Source organism: Aphidius gifuensis, linkage group LG5, assembly GCF_014905175.1.
Source record: "Aphidius gifuensis isolate YNYX2018 linkage group LG5, ASM1490517v1, whole genome shotgun sequence".
Taxonomy (NCBI): domain Eukaryota; kingdom Metazoa; phylum Arthropoda; class Insecta; order Hymenoptera; family Braconidae; genus Aphidius; species Aphidius gifuensis.
The window spans coordinates 5,781,271-5,807,064 of NC_057792.1; the positions used below are offsets into that span (position 1 = coordinate 5,781,271).

General features: G+C 23.7%; 1 protein-coding gene across 2 annotated transcripts in view; it reads left to right on the forward strand.

The window, feature by feature from the left end:
* The window catches only part of LOC122857262, a 61,298-nt gene that overhangs the window by 9,353 nt on the left and 26,151 nt on the right, over positions 1 to 25,794 (forward strand). For both annotated transcript variants that reach the window (XM_044159340.1, XM_044159341.1), the window contains one exon: positions 9,404 to 9,549. In XM_044159340.1, the coding sequence (XP_044015275.1) occupies positions 9,404 to 9,549 (146 nt within the window). The remainder of the gene's footprint in view (positions 1 to 9,403; positions 9,550 to 25,794) is intronic.

The following is a 25,794-nucleotide window of genomic DNA, read 5'->3' on the forward strand; positions in this document are numbered from 1 at the left end:
ATTGAACCACCCTCTTTTGTATATCATTCTAAATTTCAAAGCTGCATCGTAGCAAAATAATATCCAATCTAAATTAGAATATAACTTTCAACACTTGTGTTAAAATATAATTTTTCAGTAAATGAAAATTCATACCGCTTATAAAAATCCATATTTTATTATTTTCTAAATATCTAATATCAATAACTTAATGCTATAATCCAATATCCAATAAAATTTTATTTATATTAACTATTATTAAAAAATAAAATTCAAAAAACATATATAAAATTAACTAGTACATATGTTATTTTAATGATTGAATCTTGCATACATATTTTTTTCTTTTTAAGCAAATAATAAATGTCAAGTTGGAATGTCAAAATAATTGGCAAGATTAGATAATAATAAAAAAAAAAAAACAAATAAATAATAATATTGTGCGAATGATGATGATGATGGTGTGAGTGTAAAGAATCTTTATTTATTTTTATTTTTCATTTAAGTTGTTTAAAGGGCTTGCATAAAGTGTTGAGGTGTTCTGTACAGATAGATTAAATGCTCTTTTTTAGACAAGGTCTTCTTAACGAGACACATAGTATTATTATTATTATTTATTTATTTATTTTTTAAATAAGTAGTTGGTATTGACCACCCAAGTAGCTCCGGTTCGTTATACCACAATGGTGTACTCGTTTGAAAATTAGTATCAACCTCAGTCTCATCTCTCTTTTCTATTATATTCACTGATGATGAATAAATAATAATAATTGTTAATAATATAAATAATATTTAATAAAATACATTTATTATATTTATTGATAATAAAAATATGTATAATATTTTTAATGTCGTGAATTTCTTGGTCAAATTGTCATACAATGTTTAAATATATACATGTTTGTAAGGATATAATTTCTTGGTAGATATAAAGCACCCGGAGTATTTAATGTTATTGTTGTTATTATTAAAAAAAAGGAGCTTTATAATTCAACGATTAATATTTATCAAACCAAAGAGTATTAATTCCATGAAGTTTTTAAGGTCAGCAGGACATATATTTTTAAAAAATACATATCTTTGTTGGCTTAATCTTTTGATTTATTATTGTGCTTACAATGTTGTGGAATTTTATTTTATTTCATTTTGATAATTTGTCGGATTTAATTTATAGTGTCGTTTATTAAATCAATGTTGATTGATTGAATGTTAGGCTTGTCATTCTTGAGTTGATTATTTTTAATGTCCCTTCAACAAGGTGTCGAGTTTACGAGAAGTTGGCTTATCGAAGCGTGATATCAAATGCCCTAGAGACTAATGGGTCATTATGGCAAGTTATACATGCTGCATTGCTTTCAAGGACGTTTTTATATATATTATATTGATACTGTTATTTATTAAATATTTTATTATCAAAAGAATATTCAAGTAATTCTCAAACTCTTGAAGAAAATTTGAAAAAAAATTTCTTTTTCACTTTTATTTTGTTTAAAAAGGGTTTAAAGTTAATAAATAATTTAATTATTGTATAAATAATTTATTCTATTGATAATCTTTAAATAACAGTTGAAAAAAAATAAAAAAATTTTCATTTAATTTTAAAACTAGATGAGAATTATTTTGTCTAGTTTTATTTTTTTATTTTTTTAAATTCTAATTTAAAATCTTGAGGTTTAATTTATTATCCATTAACTTGATAAATATTTTTATTGATATAAAAATAAAAATTTATTTCAATCCAATGTTAATACAAGAAAATAGTAATGAAAAACAATTTATATATATACCAATTGAAATAAATGTTTATCTTTATAATTTTTTTATTTTTATTTTTTTTCAATTTATTATTAATAAAATGGGAGTATTCTCGAATCAACCTGTATTACGCGTTTGATTTTATCATCAAATATTTCATTAAAACTAGATTAATCGTTCCAGTAATAATCTACCCACATGAACATTGATCTTCACCTATCTTAACAAACATACACACAATTTAAAATTAAATATCTATAAAATAAAATTAATATTCTATAAAATTATTTAAAAAAAAAAAACTATTAACTTTATTATTAAATACATTATAAATTAATTTAAAAAAATGTCAATTAAATAAAATCAGATATGCGTGGATGATTATCAGTGGTTATGAATTGCGTATGATAGGAATTTTCATTAAATAAAAAATATGCCCATCAAAGTGTCAGAATAATGGCGCCAATGTTCATCATTTAATAGTCGATTATTATCATAGCCTTGATGATTGAAAATAAATACTAAAAATAAAAAAAAAAACATCGTAATAGAATAAATTTTATATTAAAAAAAAAAGGTGTTAATTAAATATGGAAACGAAGGGATAATAGAAAATTTACTTGGCTGATGTTTATAAAAGTGGCGAGGCAATAGTTATAAAAAAAAAAAAAAAATTAATAGTGGCGCCAATTGCAAGATTGTAATGTCTTAAATAAGTATGTGTAAGTTCCTTCGTGTCTTATAGACATTTGCATTTGACTCTTTGTTTATTTATTTTATTTTTACATATACATGAAATCTTTCTGAATGTCTTCAAGAAAAGGGTTATCATTTTCCTTTGCTATTTTTTTATTTTCTGCATACCAACATAGTATATTTATATACACACAATATAGTGTGTCTGGTATGAGTTTCTTGAATGCGACAATTTGAACGAATCACTACGATTAACAGGCTTGTAAGTAGTTTCTGTCGCCTCTAGGGGTAAACAACATTCTAAAAATAATCATCGTAAATAATGAATTATTATTTATGATGTTTTTTTTTTTTATTTAAAAATTATTAACATAGAGGTGATAGTGTCTATATACTAACATTAATATTTGATAAAAAATTATACCTATTTTAAACTTGACAAATTTTTTTTCGAAATATTCCATCACAGTGTTTTTATTTCTATCAAAATTGACTTAGTCATTTTATCAATAGATATTGCATATATTTTTTTTTTTGTTATATATTTTTGTAAATATAAAAACAAGATATATATTTATTTTTTTATTATTAAAATAACCTCGTAATAAATAATAAGATTTTGTTGAATATTATTTACAACTTGGTAGTAGTGGTTATTTCAAATGCATGCAATGATACTCTTGGCGGCAATATTACCATCATAAAATTAAATGCTTCAAACATTAAGTGTTTGGTTATTTTATTTGTATATCTTCATAAATATTATTACCAAGACATTTTACATGATATCTGTAATTTTACATTAAGTATATATCTTTATTAATTTTATATTATCATAACAAATATACGTCAAAAGTAATTCTATATATAGAAAATATATTTATTATAAATAAATGGAAAAAAAAATATATATAAAAAAAGTGAGATATAAAATAGAAAAAAAAAAAAATTGAAGAATTTCAGTCAAGCGACAGAAGAAAATTTATATCGACACGCGGATTCTTTTTCACGTTGCAATAAAGTATCTTGTTGTCAGTGACTCTCGCGTGGTCACTGTCGAAGTCTAAACTTTTGCGGCAAATAAATAATATAAAAAAAAAAAAAATATTTTAAACCGGCAATTCTTCTTACACGCGAAATGCATCAACAATAGTAGATGAGAGAGGATGAGGGACAAGGGAATATAAGGTATCAAGAAAGCATCAGAAGGTATCTACGTCAGGATGGAAAAACAAAACGAGTCTGGATCCACACCCAGAGGGTACATGGTCTTGTGAAGATCGTGTCGCTTCGTGGTATCGCGTTGTTAAAGAATAAAATAAATTTAAAAATGAAAAAAAAAAAAATTGTTTCAAAACAAAAAAAAAAAAAACAATCTTCATCTCTGTACACATATCTGCGATTTTTTATCGTTCATCTTTAATTCAAGTTGAAACGCGAAAGATGATAAAAAAAAATAAATTTAAAGGTAAAAAAAAACGTATAGAAAAAACAAATGGTGATGATGATGATGATGGGGTAGTATGTCCATAAGTTTTTCTATTTTTCATGTTCATGAATTTTCTTCTAAAGATTTTTCTATTTTATTTTTTGAACAAAAAATAATTGTTGAAATAAAAAAACAATATATAGATCTATTTTGACATTTAAATAATAATCAATTTTATTTATTTATTTATTTATTTATTTATTTCTAACTGTTTAGTCACATAGAGAAAGATATAAAGAGGTTGAGAATTTTTATATACGTAATGATTTGAGAAGACCCAATGCCTTTGGCATTTTAGTGTTAAAAAAAAAAAAATGATTATGTTGTATTCATTGAGCCCACGCGATTTAGCACACATGGGTCAAATCTCATGACACTTAGTTATGATCTATGATCAACCATGGTGATGTTAATACCACACTATTGACCACAATGTTGCTAAAATACCGTTATTAAATATTAAATTGTTTAAAAAAATTATAATATTTAATATATTCAATGTTTTATAAATTAAACATTTTACGTTTTTTTTATATTTTTTAAAACGAGTTATTAACAATTATATATATTTAATTTTTATTAATTTTTATAAATAATATCCTGCTGTTTAAATATCATTAAAACTGACACCTTTTTTGTTGTTTAAAAAAACATATATAATTATTATATAAAAATAATGAAAAGTAAAATGAACACTTAATAATAACACTTGTTTAAATTTTTATTTTATTAAATTTAATACTTGAGTTTATCATAAATACACATGTTACCGACAAAGATGTTACTGTTGAATATTTTTAATATAATATTATACAAATTAATAATTTAAATTAAAAAAAAAAACATGTGAATTTAACAATTTTCTGTGTAGGTTATTAAGATTTTAAAACATGGGTTATTGTAGATTGCACGTTTGTGAATTTATAAACACTAGTTTTAACAAGTCACACGCATCTTTAATAATGTCTTCTTTTCTACTGTCTACTTCTTTGACTATATGTTTACGTGTTAAGATGGTTAAATAAAGTTATTATACTATCTTGGTGTGTGCATGTTTATTCTTGCAAACATGCACACACCAAGAAATTATTTTTTTAAATTACTCTAATGACGAATCACAATTTTTAATATTTTTTTTTTAAAGCTCAGTATTTTGCCGACAAGAAAACATTTAAAAAAAAATAATTTAAAATAGAGCTAGATGCAGAATAGAGTGCTGCTTTGTGTAATTAGATTCAGAGATTTTATAGCCTTTGTAGAAAATAGCAAGTAAATAATTATAGCTGCGGAATTTTACTGAGATATATATTCTTCATACATTGAAATCAATAAAATATTACATTAAAATTTTTTATCATATTCAAAAATAAATGTCTTAAATTAATTACTTTGTTTAAAGAAATTTCTTGAATTTAAAAAATAAATTATTTAGACAAGAAAAACTTGTCTTGAATGAAAAATTTATTGTGTTTCAATTAAAAAAAAAATATCTAATTATAAAAATATTTTTTAGTAATAATTTTTAATATTGATGAATTAAAATATTATTATTTTATTAGAAAAAAAAAAAATGATGAAAAATTTATGAATGCCTTTAGTTGGCTAATCAACAAACTGGTAATTCATCCAATTGAATTTCCGGGTATTGATAACGACCGTTAATATTATATCAAGTCGTGGTAATTAGGGCACTTTTATCGCTCCTAATTGAATACAAGTGTTGATGCTCAATTTTAAATGAAAAAAAAAAATTATTAAATAAATAATAATTTAATATTTTAAAAATAAAAAAACATAAATTAAATAATAATAATAATATTTTGTAATAAATGTATTCGAACAAGATAGCCAAGATAATTCTAACGGGCGGCCTTATTAAAAGGGTTTCAAGGTGGTTATAACACGAATGATTTGAAATCATAAATTCCCAACGAATCTTACATCTTACATTAACAGTTTTTCTTGTAATTTATTTTATTAATATTATTTTTTTTTTAATCTATATTATTATTATTCAATAATAACGATCTCTTTTTATATATTGAATATCCGTGATGTTGTTGAGGTGTATTTTAAATGACCCATATAAGATGGTTATAGTTAGGATCGTATAACTTGGACAATAATTATCCTGTGATTGTAAAAAAATAAATTTAAAAAAAAAAAATGCTTATATGCTGCAGGAAAATATCCTTAGAAGGATTCGTTCAAGTGTTAAGCCAACGGTTTTTTTTTTTTTTTTTATTTATCTTTTTGTTTATATATGTCAAATAAAAAAAAAAAATATAATAGCGTGTCCTAGTAAAGCTAGCTTGGGATTCTATTATAAGTTAACTTAACACTTCCATCCTTGGATGTTCCCACATTCGGCGGGTTTGATCAAAAGTCCCTAGGACACGATTATGTACCAAGCTTGGCATAATGTTTTATAACGGTACTTGGACACATCGTTCAACCAATCATTCAACGACAATAAAAATAATAAAATAAAATAAATGACAATGATATTTTTGAAAAAAAAAATATCTGTGCTACTTTTATTAATATCACCAACATAATTTTTGTAGAACACTTTTAAGAATTTTTTTTTTTTGAATAAAAAAATATTGCAAACGAAAAAAGTGATGAAAACTAAGTCATTCTTAAAATGATTTTTTCATATTTTGTTTTTCTTTTTTTTTCAATTTAGAAAATGAAATTTTTCAATTCAATTATACATAAACTTTTTCCATCAAAAAAAAAAAAAAATATAAAGTTAATGATAAATGTATAAATAAATAAATTATGAGTTAGTTGAAAAACGTGATTCAAATTGATTTAAATGAATCATTGGTTTTGTTGAGATAACATATATATTGCCCCTGGGTTTTACCTCACGAATTCCCTAGATTATAAGTAACATTTTACCTGACGAGTTTGTGCTGTAGCTAAAGATATCACAAGTGAGATGTTACATCTCGTAAATTTGCCACTGAACATATATCCCATGTGTGTTGCTGGTTTCTGTTGGTGATTGGGGCTGTGGGAATTCATCTGTAGTAGTATAGTAATGTATAACTTTGGTTGTGTATTATACTGAAATATACCGTACATTGCGGTGTAGCTGGTATAGATAGCAAAGTGTGCAATGTTGAGTGAATCTCATGAGTGAAAGAAGAGAAAGAAGTTTAATTTTAAATAACAAATAAAAAAAATTAAATTATGTAAAGAATGATAGGAGAGAATATAGTCAGTAGCTTGGATTAAAATCCTTTACATTTTATCATTCGTTCCACCGCGGCATATAACGTGAAGACCTCGTTATCCCATTCAACCAAATTATATATAGATATACTCAGATTAGGAAGGACTGATTACTTTTTTTTTTCATTCATATTTATATTTTTTTATGTTGCCTTTAGTTATCCATGGATAATTTTGTCATTTCGACTATAATATACTAAATTTAATTTTTTAAACAGTGTCTTTGTGAGTTGTGAAATATTCATATATATATTTTTTTTTTTTACAAAGAAAGATGTAAAAATTCAAAGCTATAGTTTAGGCAAATTAGTTTAAAATAAAATAAATTTTCAATTGGCAAATTATTGACTCTAAATGATCAATATTTTATTCAAGTATTACTGAGATAAATTTTTCCCATGATTGGATGAAAAATTTTCTATATTAATGTAATTTACTTTGTTTAAGAAAATTTTCTATAATTTAAATGAAAAAAAAAAAAAACATGACTATTACAAAGAAAAAAATTTATTTAGTATAAATACAAGAAAAACTTGATTAGATACAAAGACCATTGAACTTTATCAAAGTATAGCAACTATTTATTCGAGTGATAATTTTTTTGAAGCAAAAAAAAACCGACAAAATTACATGAAAATGAAGCAATTACAACTACTGAAATAATTGTTTTACAAATTTAGTTAAAAATAAATATTACAAGAAGAAAAAAGTAACTTTTCTTAAGAGAACAAGTTTCCTTTAATTTACAAACTGTTTTTTTCGATTTCGAGACATTTTTATGTAGTTATAACAAAAAAAAAAAAAAAGTATTTCTCAGCATAAAACTATCGACATAATAAAACCAAAAGTTAAAAAATAAAAACAAAAGAAAAATTGTCGGCGTAAGATTGTTGATGGCAATAAAATAATAATAAAAGAATTTAAAACAACATTGAAAATGGTGATGATGGAAAAGTTGTATTATTATGGGGTGGATATATAGTCATACAAAATAGTCATACCAACTTTATATCAAGTAATATTGCCATAATGTGTAAAACGATATTAGCAGCCGGTCTCTCCGTTATCCTAATTACAAACAACTTCTATACTACGAGAGTTATAGATCGAGTCAATTCAATTTTTTCTTAAATATTTTTTTCTATCGGTGTAGAGATATATGAACCAATTGGTTCTTTCCTCATGATTTTCTTCATGTCTACAACATATTTTTCTATGTATATTAAATTTTTTATTTCATTTACAATCTTTATCTATTTTTTTATTTTTTTTATTTCTATTAAAATAAAAACTCAATGAGAAATCATCATGATTTTGCTTGCTTACTGACTAGCTACTATAGCAGTAGGCACAATTTACTAAGAGGAAATACTTTGGTGCTACTGAAGATAGGCGTTACGCCATACTGACCACGCCACTTAATTTCTGAAGGGTAAACTATATAAGAAAAATAAAAAAATATATATTAAGAATATATATATATAAACTAACAGAAGTCTTCATCATGTTGAAAGATGTTCTATTACTATCCTGACTGAAATACCTTGTTAAACAAGTTTAAATAATCAGGAAATAATTTCAAATCTTTTAATCATTTATCAAAAATCAAATATACCAGTTGAAATATTACGGACATATCCAATTTAATTATTATTTTTAATAATTTAAATAATAAATTTATCTGTTAATGATAAACCTATATATGCTTTTAGATATTTAAATTTTCAATTATAAAAATCAAATAAAAATAATTACAACGGTTTATCAATTTTTCTTTCGATGAAACAAAAAAAAAAAACAGAAAATTTAGTTGTTTTTTTTAATTTTAAAATATCGAAGCTAATGCTGTATAATTATTTTATGTATTAAATATATTTTAGGTTTCTAATGATGATTAGAAAATTGAAAAAAATAATAATTTAATTGAAAAATTTGTGTTTTATTTTGAGCATAATATCAAGGCGTGATGTAAAAAATAAAAATATACATAAAATTAAAAAAAAGATATGTCAGAAGGCATAACATGTGATGTATAAAACTCGTTTAGTTATTACAAGTACATTTCAAATGAACCTATTTATGATACTATGCATTTTACCTGTTTTAAAATGACAACTTTCTCAGTATATAAATAGATATATATTATTTGATTTGCAAATTATAAAAAAAAAAAAAACTAGTTATATATTTTTAATTATTTATCAATGTATTTATATTAATTTAATGTTTTTTATTTTTTAGAATGGAGACATTCCAAGAAGCAGCTATTCAGATGTTGCGTGAGTTTAGAGCTTTATTGCAACATACGCCTTTACCACTTCCGGGGACTCGATTGTTACAGTTGCTTGCACTAAACATGTTTGCAATAGAAACAACTCAGCTAAAAGGTAAGTTTTTTATTTTTTTTATAATAAAAGTATTTAATAAAAATAAGAAGTAAATAAAAAATAGATAATAATAATAATGAAAAATAAGAGACATTAGTATATACAACTGGCCTCAATGAGAAAATTCTAGGTCGTCAAGTGACGAGGGCGTTTAATACCCTGAAGGATAAATTGACCCTGACGAGTTATAACGTACGGTATTAGACGCACCCATGACCCTTAACTTGTGATTATAAAAGTTTCTTGTTGCGTTGAACTTGGTGTGAACCTGTTGGCCAACTTGGCACGATTTAAAATATCACACTATATTTTAGTTTTCTTATAGTTGATGTTTGATTTATTATTATCCTCATCATTAGATAAAATTCTCGTCACTAATTCCCTGCGTGTTTCGATAGTTTTTTTTTTTTACGATTTACTCCAAAGAATATTTATCTTTTTTTTTTTTTAATTTATTGATATCGTTACGACCTTGAAATCTTTATTTTTTATTTTCCTCAGGGTGTGGAAACTTGACGTGATATATCCTGTTATAAATTATAGCTAAATTATCTTTTTTTGCTCAATTAAATGTCCAACATTAACTAATGATTTTTATTTTTTAACTTGGCATAGAAAAAAAAATTGTCGTACTTGCGAAAAAAACAATTTTTTTTTTATCAAGTATTTAATTTTTCATGTTTTTTTTTTTGTTGGATAATTTTCTATTTGACCTTATGACTCTACTTTGGTGACAAAAGATTTATTATCATCGTCATGTCAAGTGTATGACTCTTTGTTCCATAAAATTTTAAAATCAATTTGTGACTTGATATAAGTAGAGCAACAAATAAATAATAAAATTTGATGTCTTGTGGCAATTTTAGCCTCAGGGACATTCCTATCAGTCAACCAATATGCAAAATAACAAATAAACACTAACAAAAATACATAAAAAGTATTTTTTTTTTAATATACTAAACGAAAACAATCAATTTTACATGTAGTATATTCATAGAATCTTGATAATTAAATTATCATAAGCTATTTCTTGCCAGCAAATCATAATAGAAATGGACTTTTAACAATTTTCATTATATTACCTATTTACATTTGTTGATTTATGTAAATTTTAAAATATATATTTTATTATTTTAAATAATAAATAATAATAATTTACTTTAAATAACCACGAAATGTCATTTATGATTTAACTTTGTGCCTTGAGCATGAATTATCAAATGTCTAGTGTGACATAAAATAAGTTGATGATTTTTTTTTTATATGTAATAGAAATTTTTGAATATAAATTTTGTGGTCTAATCATCATAATCTATTGTGTTTATTAAAACAACAATATACATCATTCATAAAATATACATTGAGTACTTTTTTTTTTTTTTTTTTTTGTCTAAGACAAGATGAAAAATAATTACATGATTTTTAACTTAAATTATATATTGATAAAAAGTTATCATAATTTATAATACAATTATAAATATTAAAAAATAAATTATGATATTTATATTCTGTTGCGGGTATATAAGAATTAATTTGACAATTATTTTGTACAAATAGAAAGTGTCTTACCTTGTAACAAATTCAGTAAATATTCAGAAGTCGTTAATCTAAACTTTAATAAATCTGTCATTGATGATTAAGTGATACAACATCTTATTTATTAATTTTTTAAATTATATATACGTACAATTTTCAAAGATTAATTTTTTATATCAATTTTAATTGAATTTTTTATAATTCTTCAATTATTTTTTATGCTACCGCATTCGAAATACAGGAGCAAAAAAGAAAAAGAAAATAGAAAATTATTAATTATGAAAAGATTTAATGTGTAATTTATTTTTAGTGAATGAAAAATATATGTTAGATAAAAAAAAAAAAAATAGTAAACGATGAGTTAAAGTCAAGTAGTCAAAAGGTTAATATCCAAGATGTCGATGATCCAAGATTACAGACATTAGAAATATTAGAAATCGTCTATAACGTTTTATGTTTCTACTGTACAAAAATCATAATTTTCAGTAAAATAGTAATGTTGATGATAATGCTCACACACTTAAAAATAATATTCATCTTGTCAGCCACTTATGACTAATCTTATTCGCTCTTTAAAAGGTTATTGACTTGATATATTTATTTTCAATTCACAACATCAAAAATAAATCAATAAAAATTTTAAATACATATTTGCATATTTAAAATATATGATTTCTTTTTTTTTTTTTTTAAGTCAAAAATAAGACTTGTTCTTTGGCTTTAACACAAAAAGGGCCTTTCCAAGAAATTTATTTTATATTATCGCGTATAAATTAAGAAAAAATACGGCCCTTCGTTGGTTAAAACAAAATTGCCCACTTTTTAAGGTATGGGAAATATAAGCGAGGTTAACCCCCCCGGCGAGAGAAGCGTATATATCTCGTTGCGTATTCCATTTTTTTTTTTTTTTCTTTACTTTCAATTTTTTTTTCCCTTCATGCTTGTAATTTTTTTTTTTTCCCTTGATATTTTGCTTCACTTACTCTTCTGCTTGGCCAACCTTTGCACTATATAGACATCCATCATCATCTCTTCCAAGATTCAAATCATCTCTTCTCGTTTAAAAATATAATAATTATTATTATTTTGAAAAAAAAATATATTTATATTGATTGGTTCAATGACCTTTAACTTTTTTGTATAATTTAATTTAAATTTTTTTTATATTTATAAATGGGTAATAGTTAAGTGTCATCGTATTAACAAGTTTCTGTCGAGATGTCCCATCAACGCCCGATTAAATTAATATAACATAGCAAAAAAAAAAAAATAAAAATTATAATTTTAAACTTAAACTGACATATATCAAAAATTATATTGAACTTAACGATATAAGTTGAAGTTAAATTGCATTATATCTTGATAAATGAAAAATTATTTTTTTTTTTGAGTTATTAAAAGATCAAAAGGCTAATCTTCACACGAACATGTTAGATATATTTTTTACGAATAATTGATATTATATGAGGTTAATATAATGACAGACTAATTCTATTGCATTTCCGGTTTTTTTTTTTTTTATAAATTATTATTCGAGCAACACCTATTTTAGCTTCTGACTCAGAGGCCAATAGTTTTCTATATAAATATTATTATTTTTTTATTTATTAATGTATATTAAAAATATTTTTTATGGTTTATGGTCGATGATCCCGTATAGGACTATCCAATCGTCTTGGTTGCTATAACGGTCATGTATATATGTAATATAATAATACGCAAGTCTGAGATATGTTTAGTATAATTGGTCTCCGGAAGTTTTTGTTGATTATTGTGGTACCAATTAGCGTATTTGTACAGGAAATGTTAGAGTCAGATATATTTATTATTAACGCGAGTATAAAAGCATTATTTTAGTGTGTCTTTTATCTAACGGATTCAATTTTAGGCTTTTTTTTTTTTTCAATTCAAACGGTAGCGTTCTTTTTGAAAAATTGAATAATTAAAGAAAAAAATTTGTTTTTTTCTTTTTTTTTTTTTCAAAGGATAGTTATTTATTTATAACTGGGAGTTTTTTTTTTTGAGTAATTGATAAAGTACTTTATTAAAAAATAAATATAAATCATATACCTATTTTATTTCTTATAATTAAATAATAATTGATAAACAAAAAGTTTTATAAAAAAAAAATAATAATTTTTAAAATTTTGATAAATTTCTTTTGGATAGAAAACGTTATAACTTTTTTTTTTTTTCATTAAATTTTTAGTTTTATTTTTAATAAAAGACAAAAGACTAATGTATTTTAAATTTTCGAAATAATTAATTATTTTTTTTATCTAAATTATATTGCTAAAAATCAATGAAATCAGATGATTAAAAATTTTTTTAAAAATTTCATTTTTTAATTATTCAACTTTATACAAAAAATGAAAAAATAAAATTATTATTAATAAATTAATTAAGCTTTTTCAATACTCATTTAAGAATTTGAATAAAAATAAAAAAATTATATTTCGTGGGAAAATAATAATTGTTGATAATGGCAAAATGACATGATCACTTTTAATGTCCATGACCAAAATAATATCCGAGTAGGTCATAGATGTTTTTTCCACGCTTGTCATTTAACAACAAACATAATAAAATTAATGTCAATAGTTAAAAAAAACCAATGTTTATACAAGACAAACAATTGAGTATATTTTATTGATCAAGATCAAGCTGTATATTCAAAAGATATCCGCAAAAAAAAAAAACTTATTTTTTCATTTTCCTGTAATACCAAATTAAGCAAGTTGTTAATATAATCATTGTGTGTGTGTGTACAAATGCATATAAATCTTTTTATTTTTTTCAAGATCAAAGAGTACAAATACATCTTTAAATTTTCACAAACCCATACATACAATGTAATTTTTTTTTAAAGCATTTTACCCTTGGTTAATTTTCATTCAAAACATTCATCATTTTACCACCTGTATCTTCATTTTATTCTCACACAGTTGTGGTAAATTAACTGACCTTAAATGTTACTCTTTTTTTTTCATGCAAATTATTTAAAAGCCATATCACGATTATTCACTATAATGGTGATCAAGATTTTAGCTTATTGAATGATTCTTTTTAATTTTATTTTACAAATATTTTAAATCGAAAAAAATAAAAAAATATTAGCAATAAATTTAAGTGTCTGAAAACATGGCTCTTGTGATGTATTATCGTGAAATCATGTTAATAATCAAAAGCTGATTTGGGCTTGAAAAGAAACATCTCTCAAATGTGTACATGTATGAATAATATTTTTTTTTTTTCATCATACTTTGAGGCCCATCATCAAAAAAAAAGGGCTGAAAAAAAAACGATGCTCTTCCAAGCTTATTTAATTTTTTTTTATTTTCGAAACATTTGAAGGAGTTCATCTTGATTGCCTGTCGAAAAAATTCAGATGAAAAAGACAAGAAAGTATTTCGGTACCTTTCAAACTTGAACACAACAATTTGTAAATCATTGCAATTACCAAGCAAAAATTTTTTACTCATTTTGTAATCATCCAAGAGCTTTTTTTTTTTTAACCAATTATTTTTTTAAAAAAGAAAATTTTTTTTCTACAATTTTTTTTTGATAGTAATTTTTTTTTTTTTCATATATAAGAAATGATGATAATAAAATATAATTAAGAGAAAAAAAAATAAACAAAATACGTGGGAATTTTGAGTATTAAAATTTAACAAGTTAAAAGTATTATTATTTTATAGTATAGAAATAACAGTTTGCCAATAGAATACTAGTTAGATATATTATTTAATGTATCGATATAAATGCACATCTTGTATTTAAACTACTGCCTAAAGTTTAACAAATAATGTTCAAGTATTGCTGATAAATTGGTACTTGAATAGAGTAAAGTGCGTTGTCCTCATCATCATCATCTTTATCTTGGAATTTAAAGTTATTTCTTCACGTATGTCAATTTAGTATATCGTAAATGTAATTCAATAGATTTTCTCTAACGATTTTTATAGAACTCTTCAATCACATACTAAACGATGATGATACAGAATAATAAAATGAAAAAATATAATATATATTATTTCCGGTTAAGGTCTTACTGCCAACGACAATGATTTATCCATAAGGTCAACTTGAAAATAGATTCTCTTGTAAATACTTTTATGGATTTAAGCCTTGATAAAATATACTGAATGAAAATAGCATGAATCACGTCAACGTTTTATCGTTTATATTGACTTTCCCTTGATATAAATTAACCTGATATATACTGTTCTTTAGTTTATAATGATGATGGGTCAAGTGCAATCATTATAAGTCATCATTTTTTGATGAAAAATAAAAATCAAAGTGATTCCTGAATTGAATGAAAATTGTTCTCTAAAGAAAAGTTACTTTTTTCTTCTTGTAATATTTATTTTTAACTAAATTTGAAGAACGATTATTTCAGTAGTTTTAATTGCTTCATTTTCATGTAATTTTGTCGGTTTTTTTTGCTTCAAAAAAATTATCACTCGAATAAATAGTTGCTATACTTTGATAAAGTTCAATGGTCTTTGTATCTAATCAAGTTTTTCTTGTATTTATACTAAATAAATTTTTTTCTTTGTAATAGTCATGTTTTTTTTTTTTTTCATTTAAATTATAGAAAATTTTCTTAAACAAAGTAAATTACATTAATATAGAAAATTTTTCATCCAATCATGGGAAAAATTTATCTCAGTAATACTTGAATAAAATATTGATCATTTAGAGTCAATAATTTGCCAATTGAAAATTTATTTTATTTTAAACTAATTTGCCTAAACTATAGCTTTGAATTTTTACATCTTTTTTTGTAAAAAAAAAAAATATATATATATGAATATTTCACAACCCACAAAGACACTGTTTAAAAAATGAAATTTTTCTGCAATTAAAATAAATCCCTCAGTCAAATATTTTCAAACATAAAAATTAAAAAAAAAAAACACAATAATTAACAATTTAATTTGTTAGTATATGTATTTTATTTCATGGTCACACAAAATGTGTGAGATTGCAAAAAAAAAAAAAAAATAATTCCACGTGTATGTTTTATTTGCTGTCGCGAAAAAAATTATGATATTGTCCTTAGTAAATAAACTCAAGACTAGATTTCTCAATATTCTCAAGACGTTTCAAGAGATATAGGTATATATATATTTTTTTTTTCAAGTTGAACTCTTCATGTTAGGTTATTGAATTGAAACGCAAACACAAACAAGTGAACGAGACATGTCATGACCAGATAAATATTGTGAAACATCTGGACCCGTCACACATCCACTTGGTATTATATCACACCCTCATATTCTTATCATCACCAGCTGTGATTTCTTTATTCTTCATTTGCTATAATATTATATATATGAACTAGTGATTCAGTTCAGCATGAACGTTTTACTAACAGTATAGAATAAAAATAAATATAATATTATAAAATAAAAAAATACATAGAATAATAAAAAAAAAAAAACGAGTCATTAACCCTGGCCTTGAGCAAGGCCAATCACCATCTGCATCAGTGTCTATATAGATATTGCCATTACACAACGCTTGTGCGATAAACACGCAATGTGAAACTTTTACCACAAGCTTATAAAATCTTACATATTATTTTTATTTTTAAATCTCATTTGTTGATTTGTTAAAGCTAGTCAACAACGTGGGTGCGGTTTTCTATTTACCTTTGTATAAAAATTTTTCCTAGACACTTTTTCTTTTGTTACAACATTTTTTTTTTTATATATCACCAATTGATAGTAGCTTAATGTTAATAAAATTTAAAAAAAAAAAACTAACACAACTGCAGTAAATAAAATAATTTTTTTATTTTACCACCGATGATCGTCCTTGCCCTCGCCACACGGTCCACCTCAAGGCCATCTTGCTCTGGGCGCAATGCACCCACTTTTTCTGCTTCTTCTTCATCTCTTTATATATTTTTTTATTTATTTATTTATCTTTTTCTCGTCTAATATAATACACCCCATCATACTATTCAATGCAATAAAACCTAACACAATTTCTCGTCCCTGAAAACTATTTTTTATTATTATTATTATTATAATTATAATTATTATTATTATTTTTATGAGATGTTTTAATCTTTCGACCAAACAGCATGCGATTTTATTTTAGACAAGCGATTTTCTTTGAGCTTTACAACTAAAAATAAATATCTTGAATTTGTTCGTATATTTCTTTTTTTTTTTTTATATATTGCAAATGACTTTTTCATGCATTATTTTTATTTTATATTTCTATGAGTAAATTCAGTGTATATCAGAATCATGATGTTAATGTAAGTCTAACCTGGATTATACTTGGCTCCATGGTTATCTTATTTATTTTTTATTTTTTTTGTTGGCAATATCTTTTTTTTTAGTTTTTTGCTTCTTTGTTTATCTTGAAGTTTTAGTTCATTGGCTTCTTGTTGATGTTACTGCAAATCTTGTCTTCATTGGCTATAAATAACCTGGTGTTATTTTTAAATTCCATATATGACATTAATATTTGTGACACATGCATACACACTATTATTTTTATTTTTAATATAAGAGATAAGTTGCAAAGAAAATTCAAAGATATAAATAGATTTATTCAATATTTATATCTAATTTTTTTCTTCATATAATCATATGAAAAATGAAGTTTGTATATGACTTTATTCTCGAAAATATTACTCGAGTTTTCAACGATAAAAAAATTTACATATTACTCCGGAATTAATATGTAAAAAAAAAAAATTTCTATCGTAAAAAATCCAGAGAAATCGTGCAAGATAAAAAATTATTTTTCTTTTTTTCAAAGAGATCAATTGCACTGGTTTTTGAAAAAAAAAATTAAATGATATAAATAGATTTATAAAATATTTATTTATATGTATGTATAACATGCCTCGAGTGATTCTGATGTATCGAAATCAATGATTATCTTGAGAGGGAAATTTCAAGTTTCAAATGAATATAAAAAAAAAAAAAAATCTTTATATGTATTTATATATATAAATATATTTTTAAATAAAATGAAACTTGTTTTACAAGAATCTATACGTAATCCACGATGCAATACAAAAATATTTTCCGTATATTTATAAATAAATAAGAAAAATTATTTATTTATAAATATTTAATATTTTTTGTTTAAATTAAATTTTTAATAATAAATTTAGTGTTTTTTTTTTTTTTATTTATTTATTTCAAATGACCTTGCTAAAGTTGGGTGAATGAACAAGCTTTAAGATATATAAAGATGATAGTTTGTGATTTCACTTTGTGTATGCACACCCTCTTTCTTCGCTATCGTATTTTCTGCCTTGCTAATCGATTCTTCAAAGGGTCCAAGACGACATATCTGACGTCTGATGACCATAACTAATTGAAAAATTGCCCATGTTTATATCGGAATCTGATTTTTTATCTATTTTTTATTTGAATTATTTTCATTTAAATTATAAGACTATTCAAATTTTAATTTATCAGTCCTCCTTTATACATGTACAACGAGTTTTCTATATATTATTTACACCAAGAATATTATTTTTTCTGTCAAGATTATTACGAATTTGAAAAAAAAAAAAAATCCCGTTTGAAAATTATGATTTTTTCATCATCGTAGTTTTCATTTATTAATTTTTTTTTTTTTTTTAAAACTTAATTAAGGAAGTGTGATCAGATTGTCGTTGAATTGATGTTAGAAAAAATTTTTAAATATAAAATTTACGTGTCAATGACTTTTTAATTCGCTCAAACTTTTTTATATCTTCAGTAAAATTAACGTCTAAATTGAAGAAAAGGATTAAAATTAATTTGAGCTATTTATAAGCCAATCATTTTGACATTTTTGAGCTAAATTTTTGACGTGAATTGAATATATTTCTGCCAATGAAATCCCAATTTTCTTATTTTTAAAAAATTCAAATTTTTTTATAAAAATAAACTCATGAATAATAATCAATTTTTGAATAAAAAAATTATCAATCCAAAGCTTCTTCCAATTGGCCATATATAGAAAAAAAAAATGAAAAATTGACAACCCCATTGAAATACTTGGCATAACGATTATCCTTATAAACATGATTTATCATCCAATAAATAAAGTGATCTTTTGACATGTGTATACATCAAATCCACAGGTATATTTTAAAAATATACAATAAAAAAAAAAAATGATTAAATAAACAAATAATAAATAATAAAATCAGACGAAAAAGAGACATGTATTTTTCGTATAATATTTGCATAATAAGGTGAAGATGAGAATAAAGTTGAATATATTATGTACAAAACTGCATGCCAATGGTAGTTTCAGTCAGGGCGGTCCAGTAAAACTTGAGCTACCTACTTGTCATGACACTTTATGAGCGTTAAAATATAACTTACCCCCAACCACTGATAGTCGTTGTAAATATACAACAATATATAATAAACATACCAACTTGATATGAATACAGACAAAAATAACGATCATTATAAGGGCAAAGAAAAAAAGGGGCAAATTTATTATAATGGAATTTTTTTTTTTTTAAAGCATATGGAAAATATCAAAATATAAATTTTAATTTTTAGTAGATAATAAAATTGACTATGCATTGTGATAGTAAAAATTAAACTGAAAGAAAAATACAGTCGTTTTTTAAAAAATTAATTGAATAATTTCAAGTTTTTTTAAAGTAATTTTACAAAAATTTTCTTAGTTTTAATTTTAGCCTATTATTGACAGTATGTTGCTCATGATAACAATGAAAACTTGAAATTAAAAAAATATAACAAACTTATTTTTCAATTATATTTTAAATATTTTTTTTTAATTTAAAAATTTTTATAACTTTTGAATTAAAAGAAAATTTAAAAGCCGGGCTTTTCGATATTTTTAATATCAAGCTCTTGTCACTTTGCAGTGATCATTTTCATTTTGTAAAAGAAAAAAAGAATCAGAAAAATATCAATATAATTTTTTGTTTTCCAATCAAGAAAATATTTGCATAAATAATACCTTGATTATATTTATTTTCTGATTTAAAAAAAAATGGTAAAATAAAAAAATTACTGACTGGTTTTTATTTGATCAAACATTGATTGGTATATATGATAAGCCAATATACCGTCATTAAATAATAGCGTTATTATAGGTTTATCTATCAGTCATGATGATGAAGTGTAGGCGTTGGTCATGATGTTAATATTCACACACACATAAACACTTGAAAAAGTAAAAAAAAAGGAAATATTTAAAAACAAATAAAAACGATAAAATCATCTAGTATTAATTTACCATTAAAAAAAATATACATATACGCATATTCTCATGAATATATATATTTTTTAAAAATAAATTTTGTGCACGCGAGAAATAATATATCAGCACACGCGAGTATCGATTATCGACGCACACACAACACCTTTAAATCATGAATTACGCAACGATAAAATCACACGTTTATATGGTTCAATAAATATATAAAAGTATCTTTAATATTATAACAACAATTTTATATTTAATGATAATGATGATTGAAAAATATTTAATGAAAATTGAATTTTATAAAATTAATATTTAAAAGTTATATGTTTACATGGTAGCTTTGTAATATATATATGATTTTTTTTTTTTTTGTTATATATTTTTCTCATGCTATACTATATTTCTTAATTATAATATATACCTGTGTATAATGCATTAAAATTTTAAATGGATCACGCAAGGTATAGGGTTATAAAGAAAATACACCAAGTGAAAATTACTATGACATCCTGCTTAAATAAAACTCACGCTCTTGATTCTTTTTTTTTTTTTTTTGCTTGGTTCATCCATGATTCAAGGTCAGCATCGAGGTCGTATTTGTCTGTTGCAATGGATTTTAAAATGATAAAAAAATAAATAAAAGAGTTGAAATAATAATAATATTATGGAAAAAAAAAATAAATAAATATGGATGTAGAGTCTTGGTAGAGTTGGCTTTATGGCTCTTTTAAATTTCACCCCGTAATCAGTGAACGATATTTCACGGATTTCAACCAGCAAGATTATTTATCTGTTGATGTTTTCTAAAATATAAATAAGATGCATGATTCTAAGTGAAATATTAAATATTGAAATAATGCTATTTTTAAAATACCATTATATTATTTTTTTTTACTTATTTATTATTAAGGGATTTCGTCGATTTTTTTCCGAATATGAGAATGCTTTGAAATTTATACAGTAGATTATTGAAATACTACTACATTTTATGTAATTTTTTGGTAATTGTTTGGAAGCTCATTCTTTTTTCATTGATTTTTAAAGTTGACAACTTTTAACATAGGCTTTTACAGAGAATGCGATTTTTGCCTAAAAAAAATCTATTAAAATATACCAATATCTCCAATCGACAATATGACATCGTGAAAAAAAAAATATCGGGTTAGAAAATGAGACATAAGGAACCGTATAGAAAAAAAATGAAAGAGGCTTGGAGCTTAGTTTTTTTATAATTAATGATTCAAGTACAAAATAATTGATTTATATGAGGAATTTTAAAAAAATCACTAGAGACCTCTTGCGGAAGACTTTTAGAAACACAATATTTCTATGAGTGCGAAAACGACAAAAAACAGAGGGAAAATGTTGTCTCACTCTTCGTTTTAAAAAATCGACGAAATCCCTTAAGTTTGATAAAATGAAAAAAAACATGATTTGAATTTAATTGAGTTTTAGTAATTATTACAAATTGAAATTTTTATTTTTCTTTTTTTTTCCAAGTAAACGTGTCAATTTATATCAGTATTTTCTTTTTTTATTTTATTCTCATTCAATTATTTGAGCTCATTAAATCAAATACAGTTTGTAATTATTATCAAGCCATGATTTAAATTATTTTAATTATTGTCAATATGAAGAGCAAAGAATCCTTCGATAATGAAATTATTTAATTTAAATTTTTCAAGTGTGCAATTAGTTTTTAAACAAATAATAATTATCAACAGTGTATTTGAAATTTCTTGAGAGATTTTATCATCTAAATACCTTATTTAAAAAATAATGACATTAATTTTTTGTTTAAATTATCCTAGTATAAATATTCAATCAATTTTTTATGTATTTATTATAAAAAATAGTATATAAAATTATAAATACACACTGATTTGTTTTTAAGTTGTACTTGATATTAAAAAAAATTAAGACAACAGTCAAGAATATTGTACATCCATTAGGTAAATAACTTGTTGAGTCATTATTATTATTAAAGTATCATTTCAAGTATAATAATATAGAGAAAAGAAAATTAATGAAAAAAAAAAAAATACACACATATGTATTTTACTTTAATATCTACATCGAGTGCCAAATGAAGATGATATTATATAAAAAATATACATGTTAATCTATAAATAAACAAATATTTTTATATATTAAAAAAATAAATAAACAAATAGAAGTGGGTAAAGTAAAGAAGCAACAGTATAAAAAATGCGAACAAAAAAAAAAGTTGAGCTTGCGTGCCCTCTGAGCCTTGGCGTGATGCTAAAGTATTTTTTCCTCTCACCTCGCACAAACTCACATCACCACTATTTCTTCTTCTTTTCATTTATTATTATTATTATTAATAATAAACTTTTTTTTTTTTTTTCTTCCTGTTCATATACCATATTTTTCATTGCTCCTTGCAGCATCCCTTTAACATTGAATTTACAAAACTCAGTGTATAATTAAACTTGAAATGAAATTATTTGTGACACGAAGTTTCCAACACCTTTGGTAACAAAAAAAGTGGTCAATCGTTTCTCAGTTCATGAGAAAAATAAAATTCAAAAAATTAAATGTGTATGTAAAAAAAATATATATATCTTGTTGTCGCAAGCGACAATTCAATCATCATTATCATCATTATCAACTGAAGTATAGTATTCAAAAGAAGTTATTATTACATGGAAAAAAAAAAAAAAAGTAAAAATGAAAAATTGCATCAAGTATATATCTATTAGTTTGTGACTAGAATAAGAGACAAGTAGATGACTGTAGTGGCTGATGCTAGCTGCTGGTTGGCGTCATGTCGGCGACCTCGCAAGGTCTCGTCAAGGTCGTACAATGAGCCCCAGTAGTGTGGTTAAAGCTGACGCGCGTGATTCCTTACTTGAGACTCGATATACTATTTTACCTGGGGTCTTATAGTTGATTTTCTTTTTTAAATATATTTTTCTTTTTTTTCGTTCATCTTTATAATTTCAATAATATACACATGGTTGTTGATATTGTCCTGTGGTTACAAACGAAAAAAAAAATTTAAAAAAAAAAATAAGCGCAATGGAATCAACATCGTGACTCATTTGCTTGGATGTTTATGCTGATCAACATCCTTCTATTTCTTCATCATCAAGTTTAATGATTAGATATGTATATATTTTTTAATTAAAAATTCAATGTATATTTTAATCATGCGTCAACAGGTAGACAATAAAATTTTTATGATAAAAAAAATAAAAATATCATGACGCCCATGTATATTTATTATGTTCGTTATAAAATCATGGAAAAAAAAAAATTTGTTATATAGTTTTATTGATATACAAAATAAATATATAATGCAAGTTTAAATCTCGCGTGTTTGGGTCATTGACATCAGTGTTATTTCCGGCGATGTTGTTATTTCTTAGCACAGCATCTTATGGTGTATATATCGTAATCGTACTTCAACTTTGTTCACAACAACCAACTGTCTTATTTTATATCAAATTGGTTTTTCCTTTTTCTGTCTCTTGCGTGTGTATGATTTTTAGTATATACTTTAAATTACGAACAAGTTTTTGAATGATAATATTTTTAAATACTTATTTATCGTTGTTTAAGTATCATGGTAATTCAATGTGTATATATGTGGATATAAAAATGAAATAATAATTTTAATAGTTAACATTTTATTGAAGTTTACGTTTTATTATATAATTTAACATGACATGGATTAAATTGATATTGTTTTGATGATTTAATTAAATGTTATTTCGGATATAATTGGAAAGAAAAGAAAAGTAAATTGTCTTTTAGAAAAACATTTGAAATTCATTTGGTTAATGGTAAAAAAAGCCTAGGTTTTTAAAATATAATAAATTTTTTAATGACAATACTTAACCATAAAGAGTAAAAATGAATAAATTTCTTAATGAAATAATTCTTAATTACATGTAAAAAAAAAATCAATATATTTATGTAGAAAATTCTCGTGGACAAAGTTGGCTTTTAGAGTATTGTTTAAAATTCAATTAGTTTATAGTATAAAAAAAAAGCCTGAGTATTTAAAATATGATATTCTGGTAGAAAGAACATTTATAAGAATAAAATATCATTTAAAGTTCAGCTTAGAGCACACGGCTGAGTGGATAACCGCTTAGCCTCCAGCGCCGAAGGTCTGGAGTTCAATTCTAGTCAAAGTCACATCAAAGATGTGTTGTCTAATACAAAAATTCATGTCATTGTTATTTTACAGTATAAATTTAGATATTAAGGTTCAACCACTGGTGGTTGAGGAATGCGCAAAGCGCATTCTTTTTTGTTAAACAAAAAAAAAAAAAAGTCTAACATTTTTAGAAAAGCAGACAAAAACTGATAGCTTTTTTTGTTTATTTTTTAATGACAATACTTAACCATAAAAAGTAAAAATAAATAAATTAATTGAAAAAAAAAACAAAATTACTCTTTCGCAAAGCAATGATTAATTTATAAATTCTTGAAATTCTTAAATATTTTCTATTTATTATTATATGGTATGCAAATACTTCAACACCCGAGGTAGCATTTAAATTGGCGAAATACTTTTTTTTTTTTTTTTAATTATAAAAAAAAATTAATATATTTATGTAGAAAATTCTCGTGGACAAAAATGGCTTTTAGACTAACGTTTAAAATCCATTTGGTTAATAGTATAAAAAAAAGCCTGAGTATTTAAAATGAAATAATATTCTGGTAGAAAGAATATTCATAAGAATAAAATATCATTTAAAGTTCAGCTTAGAGCACACGGCTGAGTGGATAACCGCTTAGCCTCCAGCGCCAGAGGTCTGGAGTTCAATTCTAGTCAAAGTCACATCAAAGATGTGTCTAATCAAATACAAAAATTCATGTCATTGTTATTTTACAGTATAAATTTAGATATTAAGGTTCAACCACTGGTGGTTGAGGAATGCGCAAAGCGCATTCTTTTTTGTTAAACAAAAATAAAAAAGTCGAACATTTTTAGAAAAGCAGACAAAAACTAATAGCTTTTTTTGTTTATTTTTTAATGACAATACTTAACCATAAAAAGTAAAAATAAATAAATTAAAAAAAAACAAAATTACTCTTTCGCAAAGCAATGATTAATTTATAATTTTTTTAAATTCTTAAATATTTTTTATTTATTATTATATGGTATGCAAATACTTCAACACCCGAGGTGGCATTCAAATTGGCGAAATACTTTTTTTTTTAATTATAAAAAAAAATTAATATTTTTATGTAGAAAATTCTCGTGGACAAAAATGGCTTTTAGAATAACGTTTAAAATCCATTGGATTAATAGTATAAAAAAAAGCCTGAGTATTTAAAATATAATAGTATTCTGGTAGAAAGAATATTCATAAGAATAAAATATCATTTAAAGTTCAGCTTAGAGCACACGGCTGAGTGGATAACCGCTTAGCCTCCAGCGCCGAAGGTCTGGAGTTCAATTCTAGTCAAAGTCACATCAAAGATGTGTTTAATACAAAAATTCATGTCATT